The sequence below is a fragment of the Apteryx rowi genome, unplaced genomic scaffold (genome assembly GCF_003343035.1).
Source record: "Apteryx rowi isolate R43461 unplaced genomic scaffold, aptRow1 scaffold_50, whole genome shotgun sequence".
Lineage (NCBI taxonomy): Eukaryota > Metazoa > Chordata > Aves > Apterygiformes > Apterygidae > Apteryx > Apteryx rowi.
Window position 1 is genome coordinate 1,989,987 of NW_020450761.1, and position 27,134 is coordinate 2,017,120.

The 27,134-nt window shown below is 43.5% G+C and overlaps 1 protein-coding gene across 4 annotated transcripts in view; it reads left to right on the top strand.

Annotated features, from left to right (window-relative positions):
• NFATC1 (nuclear factor of activated T cells 1) overlaps positions 1-27,134 on the top strand; it is a 117,443-nt gene that overhangs the window by 21,102 nt on the left and 69,207 nt on the right. For all 4 annotated transcript variants that reach the window (XM_026079785.1, XM_026079787.1, XM_026079786.1 and 1 more), the window contains exons 4-5: positions 22,049-22,251; positions 25,384-25,556. In XM_026079785.1, coding sequence (XP_025935570.1) covers positions 22,049-22,251; positions 25,384-25,556 — 376 coding nt within the window. The remainder of the gene's footprint in view (positions 1-22,048; positions 22,252-25,383; positions 25,557-27,134) is intronic.

Sequence of the window (27,134 nt, forward strand, 5' to 3'; positions counted from 1 at the left end):
GTTGCAATTAATAGCACAAAGCCATGCAACCACACAACAAACCAGACAGGGAGCCTACATTTTATAGCCTTATTTTAGACAGCCGGTACTTCTTAAGAATAAATCTAGAGCTGAATGGCTTTCTCACGTCTTGCATCTGTATAGTTAAAGCTGACCTCAAACTAGCAGACAAATAATCAAAACTGAAAAGTAGAATGATTTGGCAGATGTTTTAGGGCTGCTGTTGCACCTATAAATCTAACAAATGGAAGAAAGCCCACTGAAAGATTTTTATCACAGCTTTTCATCATTAGAAGATCTTATTTTGGGAAGGAGGGAGTTTCTCTTTTGATATTTCACATAAAGCTGGTCCCACAAGGTAACTCTACAAGCACAGCCATATAGGTAGCTTATAGCCACCCTTAGAAGGGCCAAGAAGAGAATGGAGCAGAGCCATTCTGGAAAGCAGGTTGCTGTCAGCCAGTTGAGATTTCATGACCCTGAAAACGCAGCTTCAGCTCTGATTTATGAGCAGCCTTGGGGACAGGCCTCTGCTGTTTGGAACAACAGCCCTTTCCAAATGAAAAACAAAATTTCCACCAGCAGTGGTTGGGGGATGCACTCCACTCTTCATTTAAAAATGATCCCTTGCCCATGCCAAGTCTGACTGACACACCACAGTACATATCCCGGCTGTTAGGATGACAAGATATTTAATCTGGCTTTCCAGCCTGAAGAACTTAGTGCAGCTTCTCAGGTTTGCCTATAGTCCTATAGCTCAGAATTGCCGACCCCCAAGAAAGCACAATGCAAAAGCTAGCGTTTTTATTCAGAGGTCAGCATCACGCTTGCAACAGGTTCTGCATCATAACAGTGAATAAAGAGGCTTCGTAGCTAGCATGCCTATGAGCCTTGCTATTTCATATGTGCCTGCCTTCTGCCTGCGTGCATCTGGTTTTGGTTTTACGCCTAGGTTGTTGTTATGTGGGGCATGGTGTGTCTCTTCAGTCTCTGTGCAGTGCTAAGCACCGCTGGGATCCCGGTACTCGAGCTGCTACAAGAATCCCACTGGATTGCTTGCGGGGCTGGTCTTCTCCAGGCTGGGTGCCGGAGAGGAGAAGAGCACATGCTGGCTGGCAGGTCTCTGCATGCTGTGGGAATGAGGCTGCTCAGCCTCTACCAAATACCTCAGCAAGCCATTTTGGCTGCCCAGAAATTTCCTGTAGGAAGGAGGGGTTGAAGCACGTTCCTGCTCTCCCACCTTTGCTGTCTCTAGGAATTCTGTTCCCTGGTACAAAGGAGTGATATCAGCTGTTTTCATCTTTCTTGGCCTGTCCTGGTTTCCCTTCTGCTGAGCTTTTTGAGGCAAGGGAGACGGTGGTGTTGCTCTTGCTCTGTGGAGTATCTTCTAGCTGTCCTTTGGCAGTAATTGATAAGTTGTAAACTGTGCCCTCGCTGTTTCGCGGTACCTCTTTTATACAGCTGAGTGGATATTTTCCATCATGGTTAGACCTAGAAAGGAAGCAGAGGAGTCATCTTCATCTCTGCTGCTGCTCGCAGAAGCTGTTACTTCTGCTCCTGTTGTCCAGCTGGTTTCGGTGACTGGCAGCACGTGCACCCTAAATGTCTGGAAACAGTGTGTTGAGAGTGTTTGTAAGACCAAGAAAAATGGAACATAAATGTAGTAGTATTTATTTTCTTATGCCTCATTTACTTTGTACTCAAGTCTCATATTGCATCCTTTCAGTTGCTTGCAGCATGGACAGAGTTTTTTCCAAATTTTGTCCGAAAGGGTGATTCATCATTATTTTGCAAGCATACCTCAAAAAACGTACTGCTGCTCTCCAGGGAAGAATTGTAACTCAACCTTGACTGTTCAAGAGTTTCTTGTTTTCCTTGTCCTTTCCATCATTCTTTGCCACCTGCTTAATTTGTATTGCCCCTGCTCGGTGTCTCTTGCTCTGTCTCGGTTTTCTCCATTAGTTGCCATGTCCCTTTCCCACCAGCAGGCAGGTCCCAAGCAAGAGGGGGAAAAATTCCGCCCACCCTGTTTGTCCTTATAACTAAATAAAGTGCAAGTGTGTCTATGGAACTGGGTGATATCTGGCATCTTCCAAAAAATTTGGGGGGGGGGGTGCATATAAAGGGCTTTTTTCTTCTTTTTTTTTTTTTTAAAAGCAATTCTTTGCTGCCATGTGCTAAGAAAATAACTGTATAAGGTGCAACAGTCTAGCAAAGGCATTTGTGGTGCTGCTGGTGAGACTGTTGCAAATGTGCTTCCAGAGCTGCACATTCCTAGTTCCTTTCACTGTGCTTGCAGTTGAGATTTGTCAGAGCCCAGGAGTCCGTAGTGTGATTTATTCTTAGTCTCCTTTCAAGCAAGTTCAGCTTAAGTCAGACAAGAAGAGAAAAAGAACAGCCAGTGAGATTCTTGAGGGTTTTGGCACCTGTGAAGGCTTCAGAAATGGTTATAATGTAAAAACAAAAATTGGCAATTGCTTAATTATTCTCTAATAGATCTCTGTCTTTTAGGAACATTATTTGAATGTCTGAGCCATTCATGTTGAAAAATGGCCCTTGCATCTATACAGTAATTACTTTCTCACAGGGACAATTGGTGTGGGGGTTTGTTTGTTTGTTTTCCAGTAACTTTGTGGTGGTAGGCACCCTTCCACTGAAAATACATGTATCGGGATGAACACTTAGAAATGATCAGAGTCACAAAATTGGGCTGCGGTTCTGCAGACTTCACTCAGCTCAAATAGCTCTTGTTCTTCCTACCAAAGGTCTGGGCATGAGCTGCAAACCTTTCTTGATAGCCAAAAGAAGTTACCAGCAATGCTACGAATTAACACCCACAGCTGTCTTTTTCCAAGGAAAAATACAGTATGGATAGATTTTTGCTTGCCTCAACATACCAAATACCCATTCCGCAATCTGTAATAAGAAAGTGATTCCTCCATTGATCTGTGGCAGGAATAAAAACAAAAACCAACAACCCTCCCCAGCCCACCCTAGAAATGTCCACAAATGGACAAATGGTCTGTGAGGGAAACCCCCAAAAATGTTTTGGGCCAGTTTTTGCAGAGTTTTTTAAACAGGAAGTGTCCTCGCATGCTCCTGAAGTCAGCCGAGCATGTTGAATTCAAGCACGTGCTTAGGAGTTTGTTGACTCTGAGTTAGTTCAGCTATTATTAAGAAAGTAAGACTCAGGCTGTTTGAGAGCTTGAGGACTGGGTTTAAATGACTTTATAGGGAGGTTCAGTAGATACATGAGGCAGAGCTCTGTGAATGAGCCACAATTATTGACTTACTCAACTGCAGTTTTAGTTACAATTCGGAAGATCTACACCAAAGTTACAAATCGGTAAATCTGCTCCAGACTTGTCAGATTATTGCATGTTGACATTGCGCCCAAAAGCTGAAATGAAACGCAGTTAAAATTAAAATGCAGCTTTACCAAAAGCCAGATGCTTCATTATGAGCTGTGCTAACCTACCTGCCAAATACTGCTAACCTGCATGAGGCAAGTGATTAATTTTTTACAAGTCTGCTTCAGCAACTAGACATCTGTCCTCTATTCCTAAAGTAATATCTCAGGGCAAATGATTTTTTTTTTCTTCCTTAGTACTCCGAATTGCATAAAGTGTATATATCATGAAAATTACACAGTGTGGTTTCTGTATGAAGGTATACTGGGGCCAGTTCATATTTCAGATCACTTTTACACCAATGTAACTCCATTGGAATAATTTCTGATTTATATTTTTAACATTTTTACATGTAAGAAGAGTAAAATCACATCCATAATGTACATTGCAATCTGGAATGTCAGTGTATGTAGCTATAATATAGATTTTCTGTTTTAATCACTCATTGTTCCAACTAACAAACTGAATCAGTGGAAAATATGGGTGTCAAATTACTCAGTTGCTCTCTAGAAGTGCGTTGCAGCTTTCATTATGAGCAGGGTTTATCATTTCTCTCATTGTGAAGAATAGCTTGAGAGATCTTCTTTGATATGTGCCATGAAAGAGAGATGATCCRCTGTAGCATCTGCTGTGTACATACTCATAAGTAAAGTATGTTACATGTTTTCAGTGCAGTGAAATCACATAAACTTTCTCCTCCCTGCACGTTTAAGAAATAATTCAGCAGGAGTTGCGTATTTTCACTGAAACAATTGAAATGAACTGGTGATCAATTTACTTGCACGTGGTAAAAATTATACAGGTTGCAGACAGATTTGTAATAGGGTTTTTAAACACCTGTTTTTAATGTTTCAATACCCAATAAAACTAGGGAACTGCTGCTTTTGGTTTGCCTACAGACATTATGTGCATTAGGGCTTAAAAGTCTCCTATATATTTTTCAGACGAAGCCCCATTCAAAGCAGTTAACAACACGGAGAGTTACAGCGTGGCTGTGTTACTGGGGCTTCCTCACTCCGCAACACCGAAGTCTGCTACAGGGAGTTTTGCTCTTTCGGCACTGATTACTGCCAAGTGCTGATTCCCACTGAAGTCGACAGCAAAAATCCTGTTGTCTTCACCAGAAGGAGATTCTCCCTTACCATTTGCAATCCTATTCATGCAAAAAATATTGCTGTTACAGTTTTGTGTAGCATAAGAGGAAAAAGTGTAAAAGAGATTGAGCAAATTGATATTTCTATTACAGTGTAGCAGAGCACTTAAGCACATCCTTAAATTTTAATAAAGTGGGATTAAATATTGGACAAGTGCTTAAATCTTCTACCAAACAAGGACGCATTGATCAATTGGCACTTAGCTGGGTTATTTATTGTTGCTGAGGTTTCTCAGCTGCAAAGTATGGATTGATACGCTTTCCCTGTCTTGCATGAGTGCTGTAAGAGACTGGGTGTCATACGTGAGCTTGTGTGGCTGCCAGCTGCCTGCAAATGGCACAGAAAAGGGCAGCAAGGAGCAGCATCCGAGCTCCATTCTTGCAAACCTCTTTGCTGTTTTTGAGGAGATTCTTTGCATTTTCCTACTTCAAATCTCATTTACTTTGGGCATCAGTTGCAGGGTTCCCTCCATGTGTTACTGATTTCTTTCCAATGATTTTGAGGTGAATGCTGTTAACTGGATCCTCCTCTTCCTCTGTCTCTAGCCTGGGTCCCCTTGATTTTGGGATCCACAAGGGTGGTTACGTCCTCTGGTGCATTTTTAGTTCTGTCACCATTGTGTGGACCCGCTTGCCTGTCCGCGCATGAAGTCCCCGTGTCGTTGAAGCGTTAACTGGTGTGCTTGAAGCCAAACTTTGCTGAAGCCAAACTTTCCATCACTTTCCAAAATCTTCCTGTTACTTTCCACTGTCTTTGGGCAAACTGTACCATTCTCCATGTCATTTAAGTCCGTAACTTAGATATGTCATTTAAGTCTGTTATGTTTATAGCAGATTCTGGACCCTGCGCCTGCATCAAAATAATATCAGCATATCATGTGTTATATAGAACATGAATGTCCACCTTTACTGTACATAACAAACCACGCGTTCCCGTCCACTTGGCTCCCTGCCTGTGAAGGGATGGAGGCTACGGTTTGGGAAGCCCACCATGTTGTGGCTCTTTGAATAGGTAAATAAATAGAAGGAAGTGGGTCAGAAGGGGGATCGCGTTTCATTGCTGGAGAGCTGCTGGGAGCTGCTGCGTGCGTGAAACCCTACCCCAGGCCAGGAGCAAAGCGCTACTTTGGCGTTTTCATCCACTTCTTAATGTGTTCATCCGAGCCTGCCGCTCGATTTAACACAGCCCTGCGAGGGCCCGGCGCCCGAGACGGTTGCGGCACGTCGGGATTAAGAGGCTCGAGCGGCACTATGCGGAAAGGCTTGCGAAACCTCTGCCCAACTTTGCCTTGGGCCAGGGCTGTCAGCTCCTTTGCTTTCCCTGCCCGCGTAAATCAGCGCGCATGCTTCACTCGCCCGCTCGGGGGGCGGTCGGGGAAAGGGCTACGAGCCTGTAGCCAGGCTGAGGCCACCTGCCGCCGAAGCGAGCGCTGGTGGCAGGGTGGCACCCGCAGGCCAGGCGCCCCTCGGCCCCGCTCCCAGCACGTCCTTGCCCGGCGCCTGGTTGCGATGACTGCTATGGAAATAGCTTCAATATGTTTTGTAGTTCTGCGATGCTGTGTCGTGCGTTGTTTGGCTCGAAAGCTGCCTGACTGGTTTTAGAGGGTGGCTGTACATGCACAAACACTAGCGTGATTTTTTTTTTTTTTCTTGGTAGGAGATTCGCAGCATGTTTTTAATTAGAATGGCTCATTTAGGGTTTCACTGCAGTGTGTTCTTTACTTGAAAGATAATTTAATTTTCTTTGTTTTGGAAGATTTTCGTGCTTGTCTGTGTGAAACATCTTTATTTACTCTGCCTCATTGTGCTTTGTGCATAGCTTTGATTGTGAGTAGATCCAAAAAACAAAACCTTCCCTGGGCTGTATTATTTTTCCACCTGCTGTGGTTTTTAATACAGCCTCACTGCTGTCTATGTACCAAGTGCCTGGATTTCTAGAAGAAAAATATACCAGAGCAAGTTGGCAGAGCATGTGGAGTTCGATTTAGCCGTAAAACTCTCATTGACTTGAAGAGGAGTAACACGTCTGAAACTCTGTGAAGTGCTTAAGAAGTGCAACTGGTATGGGTTGGCTCTTCATTACATGGGCTGTGTGTGTCGTAGCTCCCACTCTGCAATAATAGGGTATTGCTGACTGTAGAATCAAATGTAGCTACTGAACGTGGGTTATAGAATATTATTGGATATAAAATGGCGCATAGTAATAGAATATTCCCCAGACTCCACCCATCGCTGCAAATACGAGCTGCCAGGGACAAACAAATTTAGACCACAACTTGCAGGCACATGTGCTAGAATCTAGGTACACAAGTAATCTCAAGCACATGTCCTGAACACATCAAAGCCTCATTTTCTAATCCCTCCCGGTTGTGAGGAAAACCTTAAAATATGTGAACTGACATGGCCCCGCTGCTGGCTGCAGGAGCAGGAGATTGAAATGTAGGCAGGTTTAAGACGTTTTGCGAAGAGTGAGACAAGGCAGCGGGGATGCTATTGCTAAGTTAGGGCTCTGCAGTTTTGCTAGTGTAAATGAAGCCCCTGAAACTTGCAGTCTGGATAGTTTCTAGATGTGCAGTTGCTCTTATCAGAGTGCAGCATTAACCTCGAAGCCTGGTGATAACAGCAAATATTTTTAGCAAAACCGTTTGAGTAAAAGTATTCTTCTGCTCTTCCAGTCTCAAAGAAAAGAAAAGAAAAAAAATCTGGCCTTTAACCAGATCTCTCTTGTTATTAGCCCAATGGTCTTTTCCTTTTCATATTAGAAAGATATGTGATGTAAGTTTGCATTCAATATAAAAATAAACATTAGCAGGAATACTGTTTGGGATAGCCTTTTTATTACAATTTTAACATGCACTCCGATTTTAAAATAACAACAATAAACCATCCAAAATTTACCGGAAGCTGCTCCAGAATTTCTGGTGTGCTCCAGAATTAAGATCTGGAAAGCTGCTAGGAAAGCAGTGGGATTTTTGCCATCTTGTATGTGACTGAATTTATCCTTTCAGCACCTTGTCTGTGAGAGGGTGGTTTTATTGGTCCTACCTTAAACATGGGGAAAGCAGATGGAAAGAGAGGCAGAGGGCCTTGTGTGCTCCCAGCAAGGCTGTGGTGGGGCTGGTAATTGTCTCCCAGGCTCTACCAAATGATCCCCTTCTGTTGCTGCCACAGCTAGGTCTGGGGTACGTAAGGCCCATAAAAATCAGTGTGGAGAAACCAAAGCCCTGAAATTAAGCTGAAGTAATGCTGCCTTTGACCTTTCCCTCCAGGAGCGCAAAGAGTTGCAAAATATCACATTCAAGTTAATAGGCTGGTACCCCTGCTTTGAAAAGGTGCAGGCAACCGTGCAAAACGCATGACGGTGAAGGGGCAAGTGTTATGTTTAAGAGAGGACTGTGCCACTGCGAGGATATTCTCACAAAAGCTTGGCTGCAAGTCTCTTGGGGTTAAGTTCAGTGTACTTTTCTTGCTGCCCTGGATTTGTGAGACTTGTGCTTTAAATTGTGCCTGGGGTTGCTCGCAGGGCAACTCTCTGTAGGGTTGATTTGACTAACCACAGGTGAGTGCAGCTGAGCTAATTGCCTTAGTTTCCCTTCGTAATCACTGGAGAGCTTTTCAATATGGAGTTTAGGGAGCAATTCATTTTATGCTGCTGTGGACCCATGGGGAAGCTGGGAGAAGGCCCACCCTCAAAGTGCTTATTTTGTGCTGGGGGCTGTGGAGCCAGCCCCAGTGGCTAGGCACAGTTGCTGTCCAGCCTGTCAATGTTAAAGTTAGGGGAGATGAATCACCCGCCTTTGTCCCTGCCTGTCTCTGGTGTGATGCATTATGATAATTATTTATCCCTGGACCTAGCAGTCTTACGGGTTAACCAGGGCTGAGATCCAGTTCTTAGGTTAGACATCCAAGTAAAACTTGAATAGGATGGGAGGGAGCGCTGGCTTTGAAGAATTTGCCGTTCTTATCTGTGACTTAACCCGTGGCTGATCCTCATGTTGGAAGTCCACAGGTTGATATAGATACCGTCTTGGTTGAGATGTGAAAACGCAGGTCCTGGTCACCTGCAGTCATTATATCTGCCTTTGAACGAGCAAGTGTTAGCCTCAGCATCTTCCTCAAATTCCAGTTGTGTAATTACATCCAGTCTCCTAGGACACCCCGGCAGCTTCAGTGAGATAGTATATCCTCCTTTACATCACCGCCAGAGCCCCTGCAAGGTGCTTTGGTGAATAGTTATCAGTTACTACAATCCGTCTGAAGGTAATTGCATTTCTGTGATGGGTTAAATGATTCACTGATACATGTTTGTTTCTTTTAGAAAAAGAAAGGTGTTATAACTTAGAAAGATGTGAAATTATTACTGGGACCTAGATGTTTTCAGATACATGTGTATTTATTTATTAAGTGCACAGTATTTTGGGAAGCATATGTACAGCACCCAAAAAGAATATAAAGATTTTTAAGTGTAAAGAAAGTTGCCCCAAACCCAGTGCCCAAAGATGTGTGGTAGTTTGCCTGCTTTTATATACTGGCGTAAACTGATACACTAACTGCTGCAAGGTCTCATCCATTTAAAGCAGCAGATAATCTACTCGGTAACACTTTTACTGGCAAGTTCTGCCATTAATATTTGCAACATTTTATTTGGCCATCTAATTAGCATTAAACAGGGTTGTGGTATTAGCTTGTCAGTATTTGGATGAAACTCTACTGCAACAGCTGTTGCTAAATAACGTTACTAAACTTGACAGTATTTAGAATAATTGTTCGAAAATAGTCCATGTATCTTTGAATCTAGGAGTCTTTAACACCTATTTTATTTACTAGCTGTTGGAGATCACAGGCCTTTCAGTTTCTTTGAAACCTTGGAGCCCATGTGGATAGAGCTGTCCACATTATGCTCGTCAGTTAGAGAATCTGGTCTATTGCATGCATTTTTTAAATTCTGTTTTTCTCAAAATTCAAAGGCCAAAAGACTACATCATTTTCATTAGAGGTTTAAATGTCACAGAAATTTTTTTGGGGGGGGGGTAAAACAGATAACATCAGTCATTAGCATCACCATTTATCTCAAACAGTTCAGAATATGGAATCCGATTTCTTTGAAATTTTCAGTTTAATCAGACTTTTGGGGGAGGTCAAAACCCTGAAACTGAGCTATAATATATACCTGACCTATTTTTATTGCTACATTGAGATGCTTTCCATGGAAGGCATGATCTCAGATAAAACTACAAAAATAATYGGAGCTCTAGAACTGGGTGGATCAAAGGTGACTTATGGAAGGAGAATAGGACCAGAAGTACGTAGTGACTTGACAAAACACATTTCCCTTTTTGTGCTTTAAGACACACGTCACAAATAGGATGTGCATGAATGTCATGTATATGATGAAAACACTTTGGTACCTTTTTTCGATTGAGCAAATGGAAGCAGAACTTGCCCTGAAGAATAAAGACGTGCAGATAATGCTTTTCTGACTCTAAAGAACTAGGGAGTTGCATTAATCTGTGTATTCCTTCAGGAATCCAGATATAAATTACCTGCTAGGATTAGAATCAGATGGTTTGGAAATGCTGAACTTCTCACAGCAAAGAAGGAGTTTCTATACCACATAGCACAGTTACTGTTTTTATTTCATTTTATAAGACGGCTGAAGCACTAATTGATTAAACGTAGGGCAGACTGGAAATATATAAAACTTGTTACGAAATTTCCTCTGCTCTAGTCAAGTAATGTGTCTGTGATCAAGCAAAACCAATCCGGCACAGCTGAGAATAGGAACTTCGTCAAGCTCTGGTCCTTTAACCACAAAGTCATCCTCGTTCTGGACTTCTGTAAAAATGTGGTTAAAATGCATCCCTCCTTTAATTCATTTCTACGTAGATAAAATGAACAGAGGTACTGTGAAATTTGGAAGGCATCAGTATTCATGTGACTCACAGAAGAAGCAAGGAGGTTTATTTCAGCGCTTCAGACAACCTCCTGTCCCGCTGTCCCCTTTCCCCAAACATGCAAAGCAGTCAGGGCTTGACTCATGGACTGTCTGATTATAATAAGTCCCACTTGGGACATACAACTTTATAGCATGCTAGTGCACTACGTGCTTTGTCTGCTTCTGTCATGGAGTTTTCAGTTCCTGCACTGTGCTGTGGCCTTTGACTCAGACTGCTAATCAAATAGTACGACATCTTACGTAAGAATTATTTTGTCTTTTAAAAGGAGCTCTTGGCAAATCAGTTAAAGCGCAATGAGAAATTAAAAGTTGAAAATGTATTTATAGTAATTTTCATGGCAACAGAACATTAAGTCCAATATTCATATGATGAGTATGGCTAGGTATTTATAGCTCTCCAAATATTTACAGAGATAAAGCCTTTAAACATAGCTTCAGCTTTCTGTCTTCAGTAGTAGTTTAAATAAATGTCATTGGCACAGGGGGTAAAATTTAGGGGGAAAGCAACCAATTCTGGTCTAATATTGTCTTATTGGCCTCTCTGAACTTCAGATGTGTTCCACCTAGGACTGTGTTGCCCCATCACTCGTGAACCAGAGTTCATCTTGGTGTCTGGGAAAACCACTCAAAAGCTTTGACTCCTAAAGGTATAACCCCTGGGGGTAGCTGGGGATGCCTTTGCCCCAGACTTGCAGGAATGGGAACTCAAATGCACATGCTTACCACAGCGCTAGTGAGTAACCTAGTTACAGTAGGGTAGTCAAGGAGTCTCAGGTTTGGAGAAGTTGCTGAGGAATAATGGCAGTAAGACCAAGTCTGCTGCTGTGCTGTCATTTGGATGGACACTGGCCCCCCTTGAGAAGACAGCAGTATAATAAGGGCCTAAAGTCCTTCCCGCTTGGGCTAAAGGCACCTGAGACACAGCTGAGGATCTCAGGCCAGTTTGTGCTAATGCACAAGTGTGGTGTTTTTTTTTTTTTTTTTTTAATATGAGCGATGCATAAATGGCATGATGGAAGGCATGTTTGCAAGTATAAGCTTGCCTGGGGTATTTGCCTAAGAATATATAAAAAATTCCTGTTGCAGTAGTCCTACTTTATTTATTTATTATTTATTTAACTCTTACCTGGCCATGGGTATAGCTGTCCAAAGTGAAAGCTGTTACGGATGCTGAAGGAAAGAATTTGAGTGGAAGCCAAGTAAATCTATGCATAGCGTAGTTTCAGGATATAATGATAATAATGGGAGAGCTTTTTTGCAATGGGCTCCCCCTTCTCCCCAAAGTCTTAATGTTGCTTGCTTTTGTTATATCTTCTTAAAGCAAGATAACTGCAAAGAGGTCTGACCTTAGCATAATTCCAGTGACTTCAGCCGAGCGTGGTATGGTTTAGTGTCAGTGCAGACTCAGGCTCTCTCCTCTTCCTGTTGGAGACCTGAGGAGAAGCACCAGGCCCCAGTTTTTAAGCTGAGGTTGCCATAGCCCCCCCCTTTCTGTTGGCAAAGGGAGTCTATTTATTTGCAATTTGAAAGTCTCCCATGCTTTAGCTTCATACTGCTGTCACTCCTGTCCAAATGAAAATGTACACAGCCAGCTAGGGTTGAAAGCCTTAAAGGTCACACATGGGGGACGTGCTGCCAGCCAGGCARTCCAGGGGAAAGGTTATCCTCCTGCTCGCGGGCCAGCTGCAGCCCCCTGCCGAGGACCCCAAGGCTGCTCTTGAAGAGGACAACTTACCTGAATGGGCCAACCTGGCCTTGATCCCTGCTCTATTCCCTCCGTGGGGACAGCTCTCCCTCTCCCTGGCCTGCTAGAGGATGCATGGAGGTTTTGGAAGCTCCCACAGCTGCCCAGCTAGGTAACCCCCTGGGAGATGGGCTGGATAGCTAGAAACGAGGAAGGACGTCTCCTCAGTCTCGTGGTAGAAGATGGCCTTCTACTTTGCCATTGCCATGTGCTGAGTGCAAGAACAGCAATGTTTTTGGGCGTCCGAGTGAATAAGGTGCCCAGGACTTGAAAAATTCTTTCTTTTAGGTAAGCTAGCAAGGAGTAACTCCTTTTCTGGTAGGCATCATTCTCATAAGTCTAATGCTTTTAAGGAGGAGTGTGAGTTGAGTTGGTTTCTATGTATGTCTATTTTTGAGGAGGAAAATCCTTCCTAGAAACAGGGAGCAGCTTCTTGCGTCTGTTTAGGCAGGGAGATTTCATGGCTTAGCTGAGAGCCAGCAGCCATGAAGGCTGTTTTTCCCTGGACAGAGACCTAAATGCCTTGTGAGCCAGTGACTGAGTGCACAGCATCTCTATTACATTAAGATTAATAATTCCTCACAGCATATTTGCAGCTGGAAGTTTTATATAGATCTTTATTCATCCTGATGTGAACAGCTGCTCTTTTGCTGCACTGTCGAAGTCCAAGTGGCAGCACTCGAAAGTGCCACATAAAACACGCTCCTGCTGCTTTCCATTCACTCCTCGTCCCGTCCAGCTCTCGCCCTCTGCCCAGACTTAGCCCTTTGCAGGAGGAAGCCATCTTATTTCTATTTGCAGACCAACTCTAACTACATTTGGATCTTAAAACAGAGTTTGAGCGAATCCAAGGCGAATGTGTTTTAGTAAGGAAAAATAAATCTTGAAAGCAAAAAGGAATTCCTGTTGAATTTCTATTTGGAGTAAGAGAGGGACTAAGAGGTAGCATTTCAGTTAGGTAATACGAGGCATAAATTATATTTTGGTTAACTGTGTTAGATAAAATTCAGCAGAAGTTATCATGGCCAGAGGGTAACCTCAGCTCTTTTAAAGAGGTGACTTTTTTTTTTTTTAAACTCCCAAATCTGCCTGCTTTGCTGTTTTGAATAAGACACTCCTCTTTTTTTGGCTTACGTGCTTGCCAGAGATCACAGTGCATCAGAATTGCCCAAGTTTTAGCACCTCCTTCCCCCCCCCCCCCAAAAAAAAAAGGAAGAAACCACGGGGACAAGTGGTCTTGAGCCGAGTTTTGCCGCTAATCCAAAACTTGGGAGCCCCAGGTGCACGCCTGGTTCCTGGCAAGGCAGAAGGGGTGCCTGCCGTATTGCTCCGGCGGTGTGTACGGGGGTGCTCTTGGCCACACTGGCGTGGGCACCCCTCCTCACCTCCTTGCGCCGTGCCCTTGTCCCGCCAAGCCGGGGCGGCTGCTGCCCAGGCCTGCGCCTAAATCCCGGTTTGTAGTGCAGCCCACAGCTGCCCATTACGTGGCTGTTGCCTCCCTCGGGCAGCGCATTGCACCTGCTGGTTTGCCCGAGGCCGCCCAGGGTTTAATTTTAAGCAGAGAGGTCTGGGCTGTTTTGAGTCCTGCTTACTTAATAAGCCGTCTCCCGTGACGCTTGGGGTCAGTGGAGGGGGGCTGTTAAGTGCAAGGTCTTTGGCTCTGAGTGGAGAGCCCCTAAACTGCCCTGTTCTGTCCTGGAGGCTCTGGGCGCCAGAGGTGTGCTTTTTTCCCTCAAGCCTACTCTAGTAGAGGGGTTCAGAGTCAGTCCTGAGGTGAACAGGTGGAGCGGATGAACAGGACTGTCTTTTACGTCCCCCTTTTCTGAAGGGCTTTCTGAGCGTTGCGGAGAAGGTGCCTTGGCTGCTTGACGCGGGGAAGCTGAGGCAGGGATGTTAAGTGACTTGTCCAGGTGGAGGTCGGGCAGGAGCTCCCTCGGCAGTAACACAAGAATAGATCCCCTGGTCTCCTGACCTCTGCCTCAGCGCCTTTGGTTCACATGACAGTCAGTGCCCACACGACCAACTTTTTCCCTCTTTCCATTTAAACCCATGATGCAACAGCTTGCATCTCCTACTGCTTCTACGGGGAAGCTAAAAGTAATTTCTTTTCTTAAAAATCAGATCAATGATCCTATTTTTATGCGTGCTTGGCGTTCACAGTGAAAATCAGTACTTGAAATGTTTACGCACTTTCTGTATAGTTTAAACAGCTTGATCTTCAATTTGTTTTTTAAAAAATCAAGACACTGAGCACTCACTGATGTTATGTTTTTGAGGTCATGTATTAGGCACATTTTTAAAACATAACAAATTGTTTCATTTTATCATTCATCATATGCAGTTACTGTTTAAAAAAAAGAAAAAAAGACCTACTGATTCAGAAAGATTGCAGTAAATTATCCCATGCATAGCTCCTGAAGCTCTAGCTTAAAGGGACACACAGCAATTACTTTGAAGTTTTTACTGTTTTATAGTTTTTACATTATCCTGTTCCGCCTCTTTTAAAACATTTAGGAATTACATTTCAAAACTTTGATGGGAAAAAAAACGACAACGCCCCCTTCTACTAACTGGATATTGTCTTATTAATTATTCTCTCCAGACTGATGCTCTAACTCCTTTTATTCCTTGAATAGTCCTAAAAATTCGGTTGGAGCAGATTGAAGTGTAAGGCACTGCTGAGTGTACTCTCTGTGGTACCTGCTGCAAGCACTATAGCCATAAATTATATGGTTGGGGAAGAAAATGTGGATATTGTTACTACTATTTTTAGAGACATAAGTGGATTTATTTACATGTCTTTTTTTTTTTTTAATGTATCATCCGTATAAAGAACAGAACAGGCTCACACATTCATAAACATATTGCTGATATAGACATTACGTATAGATTTTTTTTGTGCATCGTTATCAATAAGGACACGGCACCTAGTAGCCTGGAGAGTCTCAAACACAAGCTGCTGACTATTTTAGAGGAAGGATATTGAGTCCCTGGTCCTGCCCCACTTTGATATTAGTGGAAGCTCTGCCCTGCATGCACTGGGATGGGCTAAGCCCTAAATCAGCGGCTACATTCGTTCAGTGTATTTACAGAGTCAGTCTGGAGGAATGCACCGTCTCCTGGTGAGCTCAGTTCCTGTGAAAAATAGGTATGGGGGTTTCCAAAGTCTTTTCCCAGAACTCCCTATAAGTACACTAGAAAGTTACTGTGTAGCATAGCTCACTTTTTTCCTGACAGCTTTGATGGGTGCAGACCRGAGCACCTAGCTGGTGCACCTGGTCACAGGGGCTCCCTTCAGAATGGGACCCTTCCTGCTCCTGCGCAGAGGGCTCCTTGTTATGACACGTAGCTTTCTGAGCGTTTCAGCAGATACTTTGACATGCCAAAAGCATAAAGAGCTTGGAAGGAAACACATAGGATCTTTCAACTGCCTTTCTTAAAATAAGTGTTGTGACTTCAACAGTAGAAGTTTTCCTTGCAGTCTTTAGAACAACCACCATTGCCGAAATAGCGTTTGAGATATTGGATGGGACGCAACATTTGCAAAAATTCTGCAAAATTCAGTAACTAGTGAGGCTTGGGTTTTGTTTCTAATGCTCATGTTAAAAACATCTCGGCCCCTTTCTGCTCGTAGTTTTCCAGGGCCGTTCAGCTCTGATTGCTTAAATTTTACAGGCATGCACCAGGTGCATGGTTTGGATCCAGACAGGTACATCCTACGGTYGGGTGTGCTCACTTCTGACAGTCTACCATAGAGCAAGGACTAAGTCAAACACTACCTCGCAATCCAGCGTTTGCTCTCAAGGCAAGCCGGCGTTGTTTTCCTCGTGCTTTGCTGGCTGTCAGGGGAACAGCCCTTGGCATGCCACGCCGCGGTGCCCGAACGTGCTGGAACATTGCGCCCCGTGTCACTTCGTGCTGGCGAGGCTGGGGTTTACTTTGGCACCGCACGTCAAGATGAGCGGCAATGTATTAGTGAAAATCAAGATGCGTCAGTGGGAGAAAGTGTTGTGAAAGTGATGACGGAGAGGTTTAGGAATTCCAAAAAAAGCTYGGCTCAGTAAAGTAATCACCCTGCCAGTACAGTCTTTTCCTCGCTCCTGCATAAAATGATGTAAGGTGACAAAGAGCTTACTTGTGATCAACCCTGTTCTGCTGTTAATTACTGGTGACTGCATTGCTTTCAGTAGAATTAGATGACTAAAGCAGGCCCACAATTAAGTCTGATTTTGATCTTAGCAGCTTCAGACAATATAAATGCAAATATCATTTGAGGCTGGTTCAAATATTTTATACAACATTGCTCAAAAAGGAGAAGAGCAGATTAGTCAGTGGTCAGTCAGGACAACAGTGTGACCTACTTTCACTTCAAAAGTAAAGACATGGGCCACGGAAGTCTTACCTAGGTCTTACCTACGTACTCAAGTTTTGCCTGCATCCTTACTTTGTGATGACACAGGGGGCTGTTGTAGCCTCACCTTGATTTGGGAAGGAAAACCCATTCAAAAACATTGTGCCCCTGATTCTTATTTGGAGCCAAGTTCCAAGTGTAAGCTTTCACAGCAGGGGAAAGTATGGCTCTTTCCATTTGGATCCAGGGCTGCCAAACAAAGCGTGCTCCGCGGCAAAGGCAAACCCTTTACTATGAGTGCGGCAGCTGGGAGCAGCCTTTGTCACCAGTACACAGCCACAGAGGTATTAAGAGAAGAGCTTCAGCTTTGGGGCTGTGTTACATAGAGAAAAAGATAAAAATAGGGTGCCTGACGCATGGATCCCAAGTCGCAAGCCAGGAAACAGAATCTTTATACCAAATACAGTATTCCAGAACATGCATGGAAAATATGCATGTGTGTGAATGTGTAAAATTTTTCCTAAACAATTGAAATATTCAATCCCCCTTTTCCCCCCCTTCCCATTTTATATCCATCTTGTTCAATATTTCCTTTACTGTTTACAAACATAACAGCCAAGACTATTGCAGCGTGGCCTTTACTGCCACTGTGCGCCTCTGTTCTGCTGAACGATGTGACAGTAATACACTCTTCTGTATTTTGAGGGAGCCACAGAATAATCTTTCTGCACCCAGCTGAGAGTAAGTAAAATCTAGCCCATTCTCCAGACATCTGCAGCATGCCAAAATCCCTCCCAAAGCTGAGCATTGTCCATCACAGCCATCTTGCGTTGGGTGCAAGATCTAAAATTAGTCCTCCACAGTATGTGCCCCTTTAAATGTTAATCCTTGCAGTGTTATTTTATTGCTTCTGTTGGCATACAAGATTATGTGACATAATATAAAAGTAAATAATATGATGCAATGGGTAAAACTCAAAGGGAAATACATATCTGAGATCAGATGCCTCCTACTCCAGAGTTTAAAATAAAACTTACACTGGAGTGAGAATGAGGATTTTGCCCGTGTTGCGGACAACAAAATCAACAGTGTAGTGATTAGACTAGAAACTAGTCTTTCTGAATGATTTTTACACTTCTCAGCTCCTGAATACCTGCGTTCACTTAATACTCTAAATACTACTTGTCTTCACATTCAGAACTAAAAGGCAGGAAAAAGCTGCTGGAAGAGCAACTAACCATTAATCGATACAACAAGAGCTCAGGACTTAGCAAAGCCCAACAGGGCGGTAGAACTGGGACCTAAAAAAAACCCTCATGTATTTAGTTTAAAGATCGCAAGCTTTAAAAAAAACAAAACAAAACAAAACAAAAACATGCATCTGAAATCTTACTATTTCTTTTCCAGCATCTGAACACGTCATGTGGGGGGCAGGGGTTTGTAGAGCTGCGAACTTGGTATGTTAACTTGATTCCTGGTACTGAAACTGTAAGAAAAGCACGAGTATCATGAGCTGAGACGCACAAATAGGTTGCAAGATATGGCAACAGCAGAATCCTGATTTAAAAATAAAGCTTTGCATAGCATAAACTAATGCAAGACTAACATTTTTTCACCCCATGTGCCCCAATTCAGTAAAACATATGGGTATCTGAGTGTGTGATTTTGCTTTTGCTGAGTTGAGGTTTTAGTTATTCACCAGTCTATTTTTATCTTTTAAACAGCCTTGTAATTCAATATGTGTTTGTTTTAATTTTACACTGTCCATAAAAAGCACCGTCCGTAAAAAGCTGGAGAAGTGACCGTTGGTAATGCATAGTTATGTTTTTATTTCCTTCCAGGAAATTCCTGCAGAAACTTAATCCGTTTCTGTGTCACACTGCATTACTTTTTTCCCCACGAACCCGTACGTCACTTTTGGTGGAGAGCAGGCAGCCGCGTCTCCTTGGCCCCTCGCCTTGTGGCCAAGGCTGGAAAGGTTGATGCGGCGCATGGCGAGGCACAGCCGAATCCAGGTCACCCTGCTGGAGCCCGCTGCCCAGTCGGCCTGTCGTCAGTGGCTCCGGCTCCGAGGCACGCAGGGATGGCACAGGGCTGAGTAAGGATGGGGCTCGCCACGTGGCCCCTGGCGGTGCTAGAACGGTCTTTTCGGGTGGTCGGACTCTGTCATTGCCCTTGAAGCACTCGGCTTTGCTCTTCGGATACTAGGAAGCACAGCTGGCAAGTGCTATTTTTGATGCGTTAGTGCAAATGTTCGTATCAAGGTCTTTCTGCTGCTCCACAGAGGAGCCAAGTGTTTTGTGTACAGTGCCGTGATTTTGCACTGAAAGTGCCCAGGTGTAATGCAGGTAAGAGTAGTAGCTACGAATGAGATTGACAGCAGGTGTCAGAGGCGCAAGAGTTGTGTCGTCGCAGTACCACTAAGCTCAGCCTCGTGGCGGATGTGTTTAAAATGCTGCCCAAAACTCCCACTGGAAGAAAATACCTTTGTTGAGATCTCCCACTGAAATCTTGGAAATGCAGCTTCTTACACTTACTCAGGCAGCAAATTAGAAATTCGCTGCTACTGTTAGTTTCTGACTCGGGAGAGAAAAAGCCTTTCCCCTGCTGCTTGTGGCTGCGAGGCTGGTAACTGAGCTAAAGGAGGCAGCCCATGGTACCTTTTTGAAGCGAACACTTAAACTTAGATCTGTCTTTATCTCCCTGCTGTTTTGATGCTATCGCCGTGCTTTGTACTGGGGAAGGTGAGGAAGGCTCAGAAGAATTAATGAAAACTGTAGCGCTTTCAGCCGCCTTCATAATGAGCCTCTCCTGCGTGCGTTAATGAATGGTCATGGTTCCTCCTGCCTCTAGGTTCACGGGAGAGGCCCGTCAAGCAAACCCTCTGAGGAAAAATAAATAAAAAGCAAGGCAGGAGGGAATGGCAGAGAAGCAAACTGAAAAGTCAGATTTTCAAACTTCTGTGAATGCGTTTTAGATTTGACAATGCTGGTATGTAAAATAGAGTGCACCCCCCCCCCCACCCCCGGTCCGCTCCAGGCTGCCTTCGTGCAGTGTCTCAATAGTATGGGTCTGGAAAAATATTGTAGCTCTGGAAATCAGTCTCTTCCTTTCCCCCCGTGTCCTCCCAGCATCCATGCGCTTCAGCTAAGAATGTAAAAATTGCTTATACCAAATAAAACTGCTTGAAGCTCTTTTGTTTTCTTCCCAGCCAAAGTGTGGGGTCAAAAAACTACAGTATGCCTGATTAGTGATGGAAAGATGTATAGGTACAATTTTCTCCCTCGCTAATGTATTGATTATCTTAGGACCTGAAATATTACCATTCTCTATTACCATAAGTGTGTTTGATAGCAATATAAAGGTTTTGTGTTTGCATTCACCAGATTTTCCTGGTGTTCAGGGACTAAAATGACTTGAGATCTATGGTCTCAAGTTTTAAAAAGAGAAAAAGCAAGCAAAACACAGTACTTGACACCGATTACACCACTCGCTTTCAGCTTTATTTAGATTTGTTTGGACTTGCAAGCACCATAAATCAAAAATGTTGCTACGCACCAAATTATAATTGATGGTATAATTTTGGTATATCAGATTTAGTGATGGTGCAACGATAGTATATAACTGATGAAAACCTGGCCAGTTCCACCTGAACCATTAATGGAGGAAATGAAACCTTTCCTGAAAGTGAGGAGATATGCTYGGTGATAGCACGTCTGTGGTGACAGCCCACCTTGCCCTTGCTCCTTCGCTCTTCCGTAGTCGCCACATCCTCCCTTCCCTAGGGATGGAGCCTGGCAGTGAACGAGCTGGAGATGATTATTTTCATAAGACTTCTTTCCCAGCATCAGGTGACAACGTTAGGAAATGGAGCAGCTGTGGGAGACAACAGCTCTATTTTGCCTGCGCTCAGGAGATGCGAGCCCAGAGCCCGTAGGCATCCGCGCAAAGCTTTAATCAAGCTGGTTGAGGTACCAATAACACTGAAAAAGCGGTGGCACCAGTTCTGCTGAAGGCTACGGCAGCCAGCGCCAGCTCCCGGGTACATACCTGGGTGGCTGAGCTGCGCTGCAAGCTCTGCGTCACTACTGCTGGGACTAAAGGCACCGGGGCTACCTGGCTGCAGTAAAGGTGTTGTGGGCACTGCTCTGACGGTGGTGAAGACAGGCCAAAGCCATCAATGAGGGGAAGCTGTAAAGCCTCTGTGCCTGCCCAGCGCACGTTTTGCATGCAGCAACAGGCTCCGCTTGGCACTGCGCTAGCAGCATGAGCCATCACCAGCTCCAGCTCGCCTGGTGTCTGCCAATTTTAGCCAGACACTAGAGCAGACATAGCCAATTAGGAGGCTTCCTCCCACTCCATGCCCTCCTCATCTGCCACTCAGATGGGTCTGCTGAGCTCACCCCTCCTGGCCCCGAGCACGGCCAAGCCTCGTCTCTGAGACCCTCAGAGGCTGAAGGTGACAAATCAACCAGGTGAGCCAAACCGGCAGTTGTTGAGCAAAATTTCTCTCTGCTTGAAGCCAGCTACTGTTAGTGAGAATCTATGGTATTCTCATTCTTCTCTGAGTTTAGATTGGCCTTCATTTAAATCCCAAACTATGTGCGGAGCTAAGGGGAGCTGATTTTTTGGAAAAGTGGTCTGTTAATTGCACAAGAGCAGGGCATGCTAAATTTGGTCAGATACACAGGTTGTGTCCCAAGCAGATGTTCTCCTTTGCAGCAGGATAAATCCAGAGTAACTCTTCAGCACAGCTGAGTGATACTGCACTGGGTGAGATCAAACTCTGCTTCTGCTCCCTCCTCAGCGCGTAGCAGAAATAACTCTGTTGACATCGGAGTGGTCACTGTAACATGGATGTGGTTCAAGTCAGGCCCAGTAGCTTCAATGAGATTTTTGTGCAATTATACAAGAATTTAACACACACAGTGAGCAACTAGTCTCGTACATATGATCTATCTCTGTTCTATTCCAGGCAGTCTTTACCAGCATAAGAAGAAGCATCCTAAACAGCAGCCTGCTGTTGGCTAGTGGGACAACCCTGGAAGTCCAGAGACGAGCAGTGGTCCTTTCCAATGGCAAGCCCATTGGCTTTGCCACCCTCAGTCCTTTGAGGGAACATTGACCTCGTTGTTTGTCTGTTGAATGCTGCAACAGAATTTACACAAAGTTTTGTATGCACGTAGCAGGAGCGTTCAAAAGCTAACCCCGTCTGAAGTGCCTCAGGTCATTTAGAATAATGAGACATTTTCTGAGTGCACCTTTTTATTGTACCAATATTATGTTACAGGAAAAATCGAAGGGGGGAACTTAACACATAGCACCTGTCACAAGTTCTCTCCTTGAATTAGACTCTCTTGCTTATAAAAATTTAATTGATTCCTAGCAGTTTATGTGTATGGTGCTCAGTGGGCTTTTTCTGTTCTCTTGCCAGCTACATGGTTACTTAGAAAGTGAGCCGCTCACACTACAGCTGTTCATTGGGACTGCAGACGACCGCCTGCTGCGACCCCATGCTTTCTACCAGGTTCATCGAATCACGGGGAAGACCGTTTCCACCACCAGCCATGAAACAATTCTTTCCAACACCAAAGTCTTGGAAATCCCACTTCTTCCAGAGAACAACATGAGAGCAATGTAAGACCCAGACACTATCTGACTGCTTAGCAGTTTCCTCTTGGTCTTGGTCTGGTCCACTTGATTTCTTCTATTCTTTTTTTTCTCTTGTACACTACTTTCCTTTTCCTGCCTTTTTTTTTTGGAAGTTCTCTCTGTAACAGTAGGTTTTTGCAAGTTTGTTAGGAAAAAAACTGCCCCTAATCAGCTTAACAACAAAATGAACTTTGCAAATATTTATGACAACTGATTGCTTTCATTCTAGAGTTTCAGCTAATGTGCTTATTTGCCATTTAAAATAAGTATCTCAGTTACCAAGCTGTAAATATCTCCTACCTCAGCTCCTGCGTTTAGGTTCTAAATATGACACCTCTTACTCCTGTATGCACTAGCTCAAGGAACAGGGTCTGCTGAAATTTCTCTTTGGATTTCAAGGGAATCTCTTAGACAGCGTTTCCAAATAATCTAGCCTTTGCTGAGACAAATAAAATCACTCTTATTTATTATATAATAAAAATTGCATTTTGCAATGGCATTTATTTGGAAGCCAAACTTTTAGAACTAAAGAAGTAAAGTTCATATGACTTATAGACTGCTGTTATTAAACTGCAGTAAATTTAGTCGTATGCAGAAAAGCAAGCATCAACATCTAAAAATCTCTGAATTGATAGGAGTTTGAATGGTAATTAAGTGGTCTATAGGACCATTACACACGAGTGAATTTCATTGTAGGATTGTGTAGAAAGGGTGCAATTTTCTTCTATGAATGTGACATACGTGAGAGCCCCCATATCATTTAATCCCTCGAGTTGAAATGGTCCTGACAGTTATTTGAGTTGTCTGCCTTGGGGTGAATTTGTTTGTGCATACATGCATGTAAGTGTGTGTGTGTGTGTCTAAACATATATGCATACATATCTACATACATATATATGCATGCGTATTTGTGTGTATGTATAGGTAGATAGAAATATAGGTAGGTAGACAGGCAGAAGGCAAGCAAGCAAGGAAGAAATCCTGACCCCACCAAACCAAAGACTATGGGAAAATCTACACTAAGATCAAGATATCACTCCTGTTATTCATACGCTTTTTTCTGCACTTTAACAAAGTGAAAAATGATATCAGACGTCTGAAGTTCTTCTGCACGTAGCAGTTATTAGAAGCTGGTTTGCAGCGTCATGTACAACATGCCCTAGAGTACATCATGTAATTATAAGAGCTAGAATGGGGTTAACTGCATTGCCAACCAGGATTAGGGTGATCACTCAAGGTGCAAGGACCTCTGTCCTTTCATGGCATGACAAGCCTGCAAAATCATTGGCCACATTTTCTGTCGTTGCAAGCTGGCACAGCTCCATTGAAGTTATTGAAATTCCACCAATTTATACCCATGGACTATTTATTTGGCCCTTTATTTACCCAGTTTGAATAATATTTTTGGCCATCGAGGAACATTATTACTATTTCTATCATCTTTCTCCTTATAATAAAGATAGTTACACAGTTCGGGAGCCAAACTGAATATTTTCATGACATGCGTGCCAGATCGTAGTTCTCTCAAGAACCACAAACAATGCTTTGGCATATATAAGCCTTACACGTCAGTAGTCTAAAACCTCATGTAGCGTTAACAATGAATTGAAATTTGGAGCCAAGGACTTCTCTCACAGATGCTTTGTGTATTTAGGCATTGATTCAGCCCTGAAGCTCATCTGCACATTTTAAACTTTTGCCATTCAAGTACTCCTGTTGATTTCAGACTTTAATGACTGTGACTTTATGAGCCTGACTTTAAATGCTTTATCATGTCTGAAGTTTAAAATAGAACCTAAATTAATTGTTGTTAAATTTTTTTTTATTTATTTTACAGCTGTTGCTATAAAAGAGACAGTAGCTAGTAGTACACTTTATTCTGTGTCGTATGAATCTTTTTACAGAATTTTGACATAGGTGCAAATATTTCATAATTCTTATGGCTTCATTTGCAAATATACATTGTTAAGAAGCTTTAATACATTCATTAGTTTCTTTGATCGTATCAGCAAGGGCCTTTGTTACTCTGAAATCCATACTTTAGAAAGAACGCAGATCAAAAATAGGCTGCCATAGCTCTTTGCAGTTTGCTTCAGAACTGATCTTCAAAGGTCTGGAGGGGGACTTAAACTGTTTGAATGCATTTACATGCATGCTGACTTATTTAATCTATGTGCAAAATAAAATTACACTATGCATATTCAGTGTAATAAAATGCATGCCAGAGATCTGTAACCAGAAGAAATTGCCATGCATGCTTTGTAGTCATGGCCAAAGCAGAGGTATTTTTGCAGTGGGTTTTTGAGTGCCTATGTTTATGTATCTTTTGTTCTGTGAACTAACTTCCTCTTTTGAAATTTGCTTTGACACAAATTCCAACTTGTAGGCCTATCCACAAGTAAACAAACAAAATGAAAAAGCGGGAGAGAGAAAGAGAGGTCAGAAATGGTAGTAATTTTATCTGACTAAAAGCATGTTTTTCCCCAAGGTGGAGGGAGGACCCTGAGTTTAGGTTTTTCATGCAGAGCTTCAGCTCAACACTCATTTTGGGAGTCTTTCCAATTCCATTCAAAGACAAATACATTCACTGCCGAACTGACCTCAATGAGAGCTAGGCTTATTAACAAACATTTGACTTTGCTCTAAATCATGGGAGATTTTAATCCAAATTAGCAATAACAGGTGAAATTGTAAGTATCCCTATGTTCTAGGTTGGTAACACTTGGCATGCTACTGTGTCATTCCATGGACTTTCCTAGCCTCAGTGGCTGTCACTTGGGGCTTTAGTTAATCTGTAAGCTCCATCCTTACAGAGGGTTTTGGGGAGGGAGGATTTTTTGTTTTTTTTTTCCTTTGGGAACTGAACTGAAAGCTAACAGCCCAAATTTGCATGCTCAGCAGTGGTTATTACGTGTTACTCTAGATAGCCCCAACAGAGATACTTGTGGGTAAATGATGGTCTGCAATGTTTAATGTGGTCATTGGGCTCCATGTAAGAACTCCAATGTCTGACTCAGTTTTTAAAGAAAAAAACATAAAGGAGAGAGGGAAGAAACTGTACAGTTGTGTCGTTCTGGAGTTCAAATGAATTGAATTGCTCTGTTTCGTTTTGGACAGCATTGACTGTGCTGGAATATTAAAACTGAGAAATTCTGACATTGAGCTGCGGAAGGGAGAAACGGACATCGGGCGGAAGAATACGCGAGTGCGCCTGGTCTTCCGAGTTCACATCCCGCAGTCCAATGGGAGAACTCTGTCTCTGCAAGTAGCGTCCAACCCTATCGAGTGCTGTAAGTAGCAACAGCCGTCTCTCTCTTGCCAGGGATTGCACCACGTGACATAAAATCTTTGTCCATAAACACGCTAAACCTGGCTTTTGCTTTACCTGTTTATTTCATGAACCTTGCTCTACTGCTCAAGAACATGTATGTATTTGTAAAAAATACCCTTTTTTTAAGAAAAAATGTTTAGCTTTCCATGCATTGAATTTTGTAAGGAAAAATGCGCTTAAAAGGAGAGTTATGTTAAACTAATAGTGGATCTGGAAGTGAGAAGATTTTGGGTTTTAGTGCCTCCCTTTCATACAGGTAACTGCTTTAGAAGTTTTGGAAAACTCCTATCGTGTCCTGTTCACCACTCACTCCCCAACATATAGCAAAAAGCACCAAACAAAACCCCAGCCCCTTTGATGAGGAGCTAGAAGCACGCTAAAGCTGACACATCAGCACATGCTGCCTGTGGCTTCAGAAAACCTCCAGAAACTGGGTTTCCGCGTTGGGGTCTCTTTGATAGAAGAAACTGCTTTTCATCAGATGCACTACTGCAGTCTCCAAAGACGCCTGTATCATTCAGTCAGCCTCCCCCCTGCCACATACACAAAGCAAAAACAATTTGTTTCGTGTCGCTTTAATGGTCCCATATAAATGGTGAAAACTGAATTTCAGTTTAACTCCTGTTGCTAACTTGGTGTGCTGGGTGTGACCCAAAAAGTTTTTGAAGGTTTCATTGGATTCAGATTAGTGGACAAAAGCTCGGCAGCTTTTTCACTGAAAATTTGGCCGTAGTCCTCACTGGCTTCTTCCTGTTGTCCCACTAAACCACTGTGCAATTTGCAGCGTCCTCTCCCTCTGCAGTCTTCTCAAGGGAGTGTGTGTCRGTAGTCACGGAAATAAACCATCCTCTCCTACCAGATGTCGGAGTGGGGGGACGGACCCGGAGTAACGATGAGTCTCAATATGAGTATGGTCGTTCTCCCTTTATTAGAGCTTACACAGAGTATATATAGACAAGCAATAAGCATGCACTAGCAATAGCTGTATGATTGGTTTACTTCTGTCCACGCGCCTAAAGCGAATACACGATTGGTGCAAAGTTGCTGTTCMCGTGGAGGGGCTTGTCGGCCCCCTCCTTTACTTGTTTACCACTACTTGCCTTCCCCTTCTGTAATGGTCTAGGAATGCTCAAGGACAGTTCACATATAGCCGTGGGATCCTCCCTTCATCATGAAGGCGGGATTGCTCACTTCTAAGAGATCATGCCCTTTCTCGCTTAACCATTCTCCCACAAGTGTGTGGCTCTGCTTCATTGCCCCAGGGAAAGTCACTGTCTCTACTGCACCTCCGCTTCCCTGGCCGTGCCGGGTGAACACTTTGTATGGGAATGAGGGGAACTGATTTCTAAAAAGTGGATAGTTCTGATGCAACCGGGTCAGGAGCAACTTCATGTCTGGTGGGTAGGCAGGGGTGGGAAACTTGTCTCTCTGCCATTCCCAGGCTGGAGTCCCACACCTCAAGCCTGGCAGGTCCCCAAGCATCCCCAAATGGGATCTTCTTGGAAGCACAGTGCTTCTTCAGGGGCTGTTAGCAGAG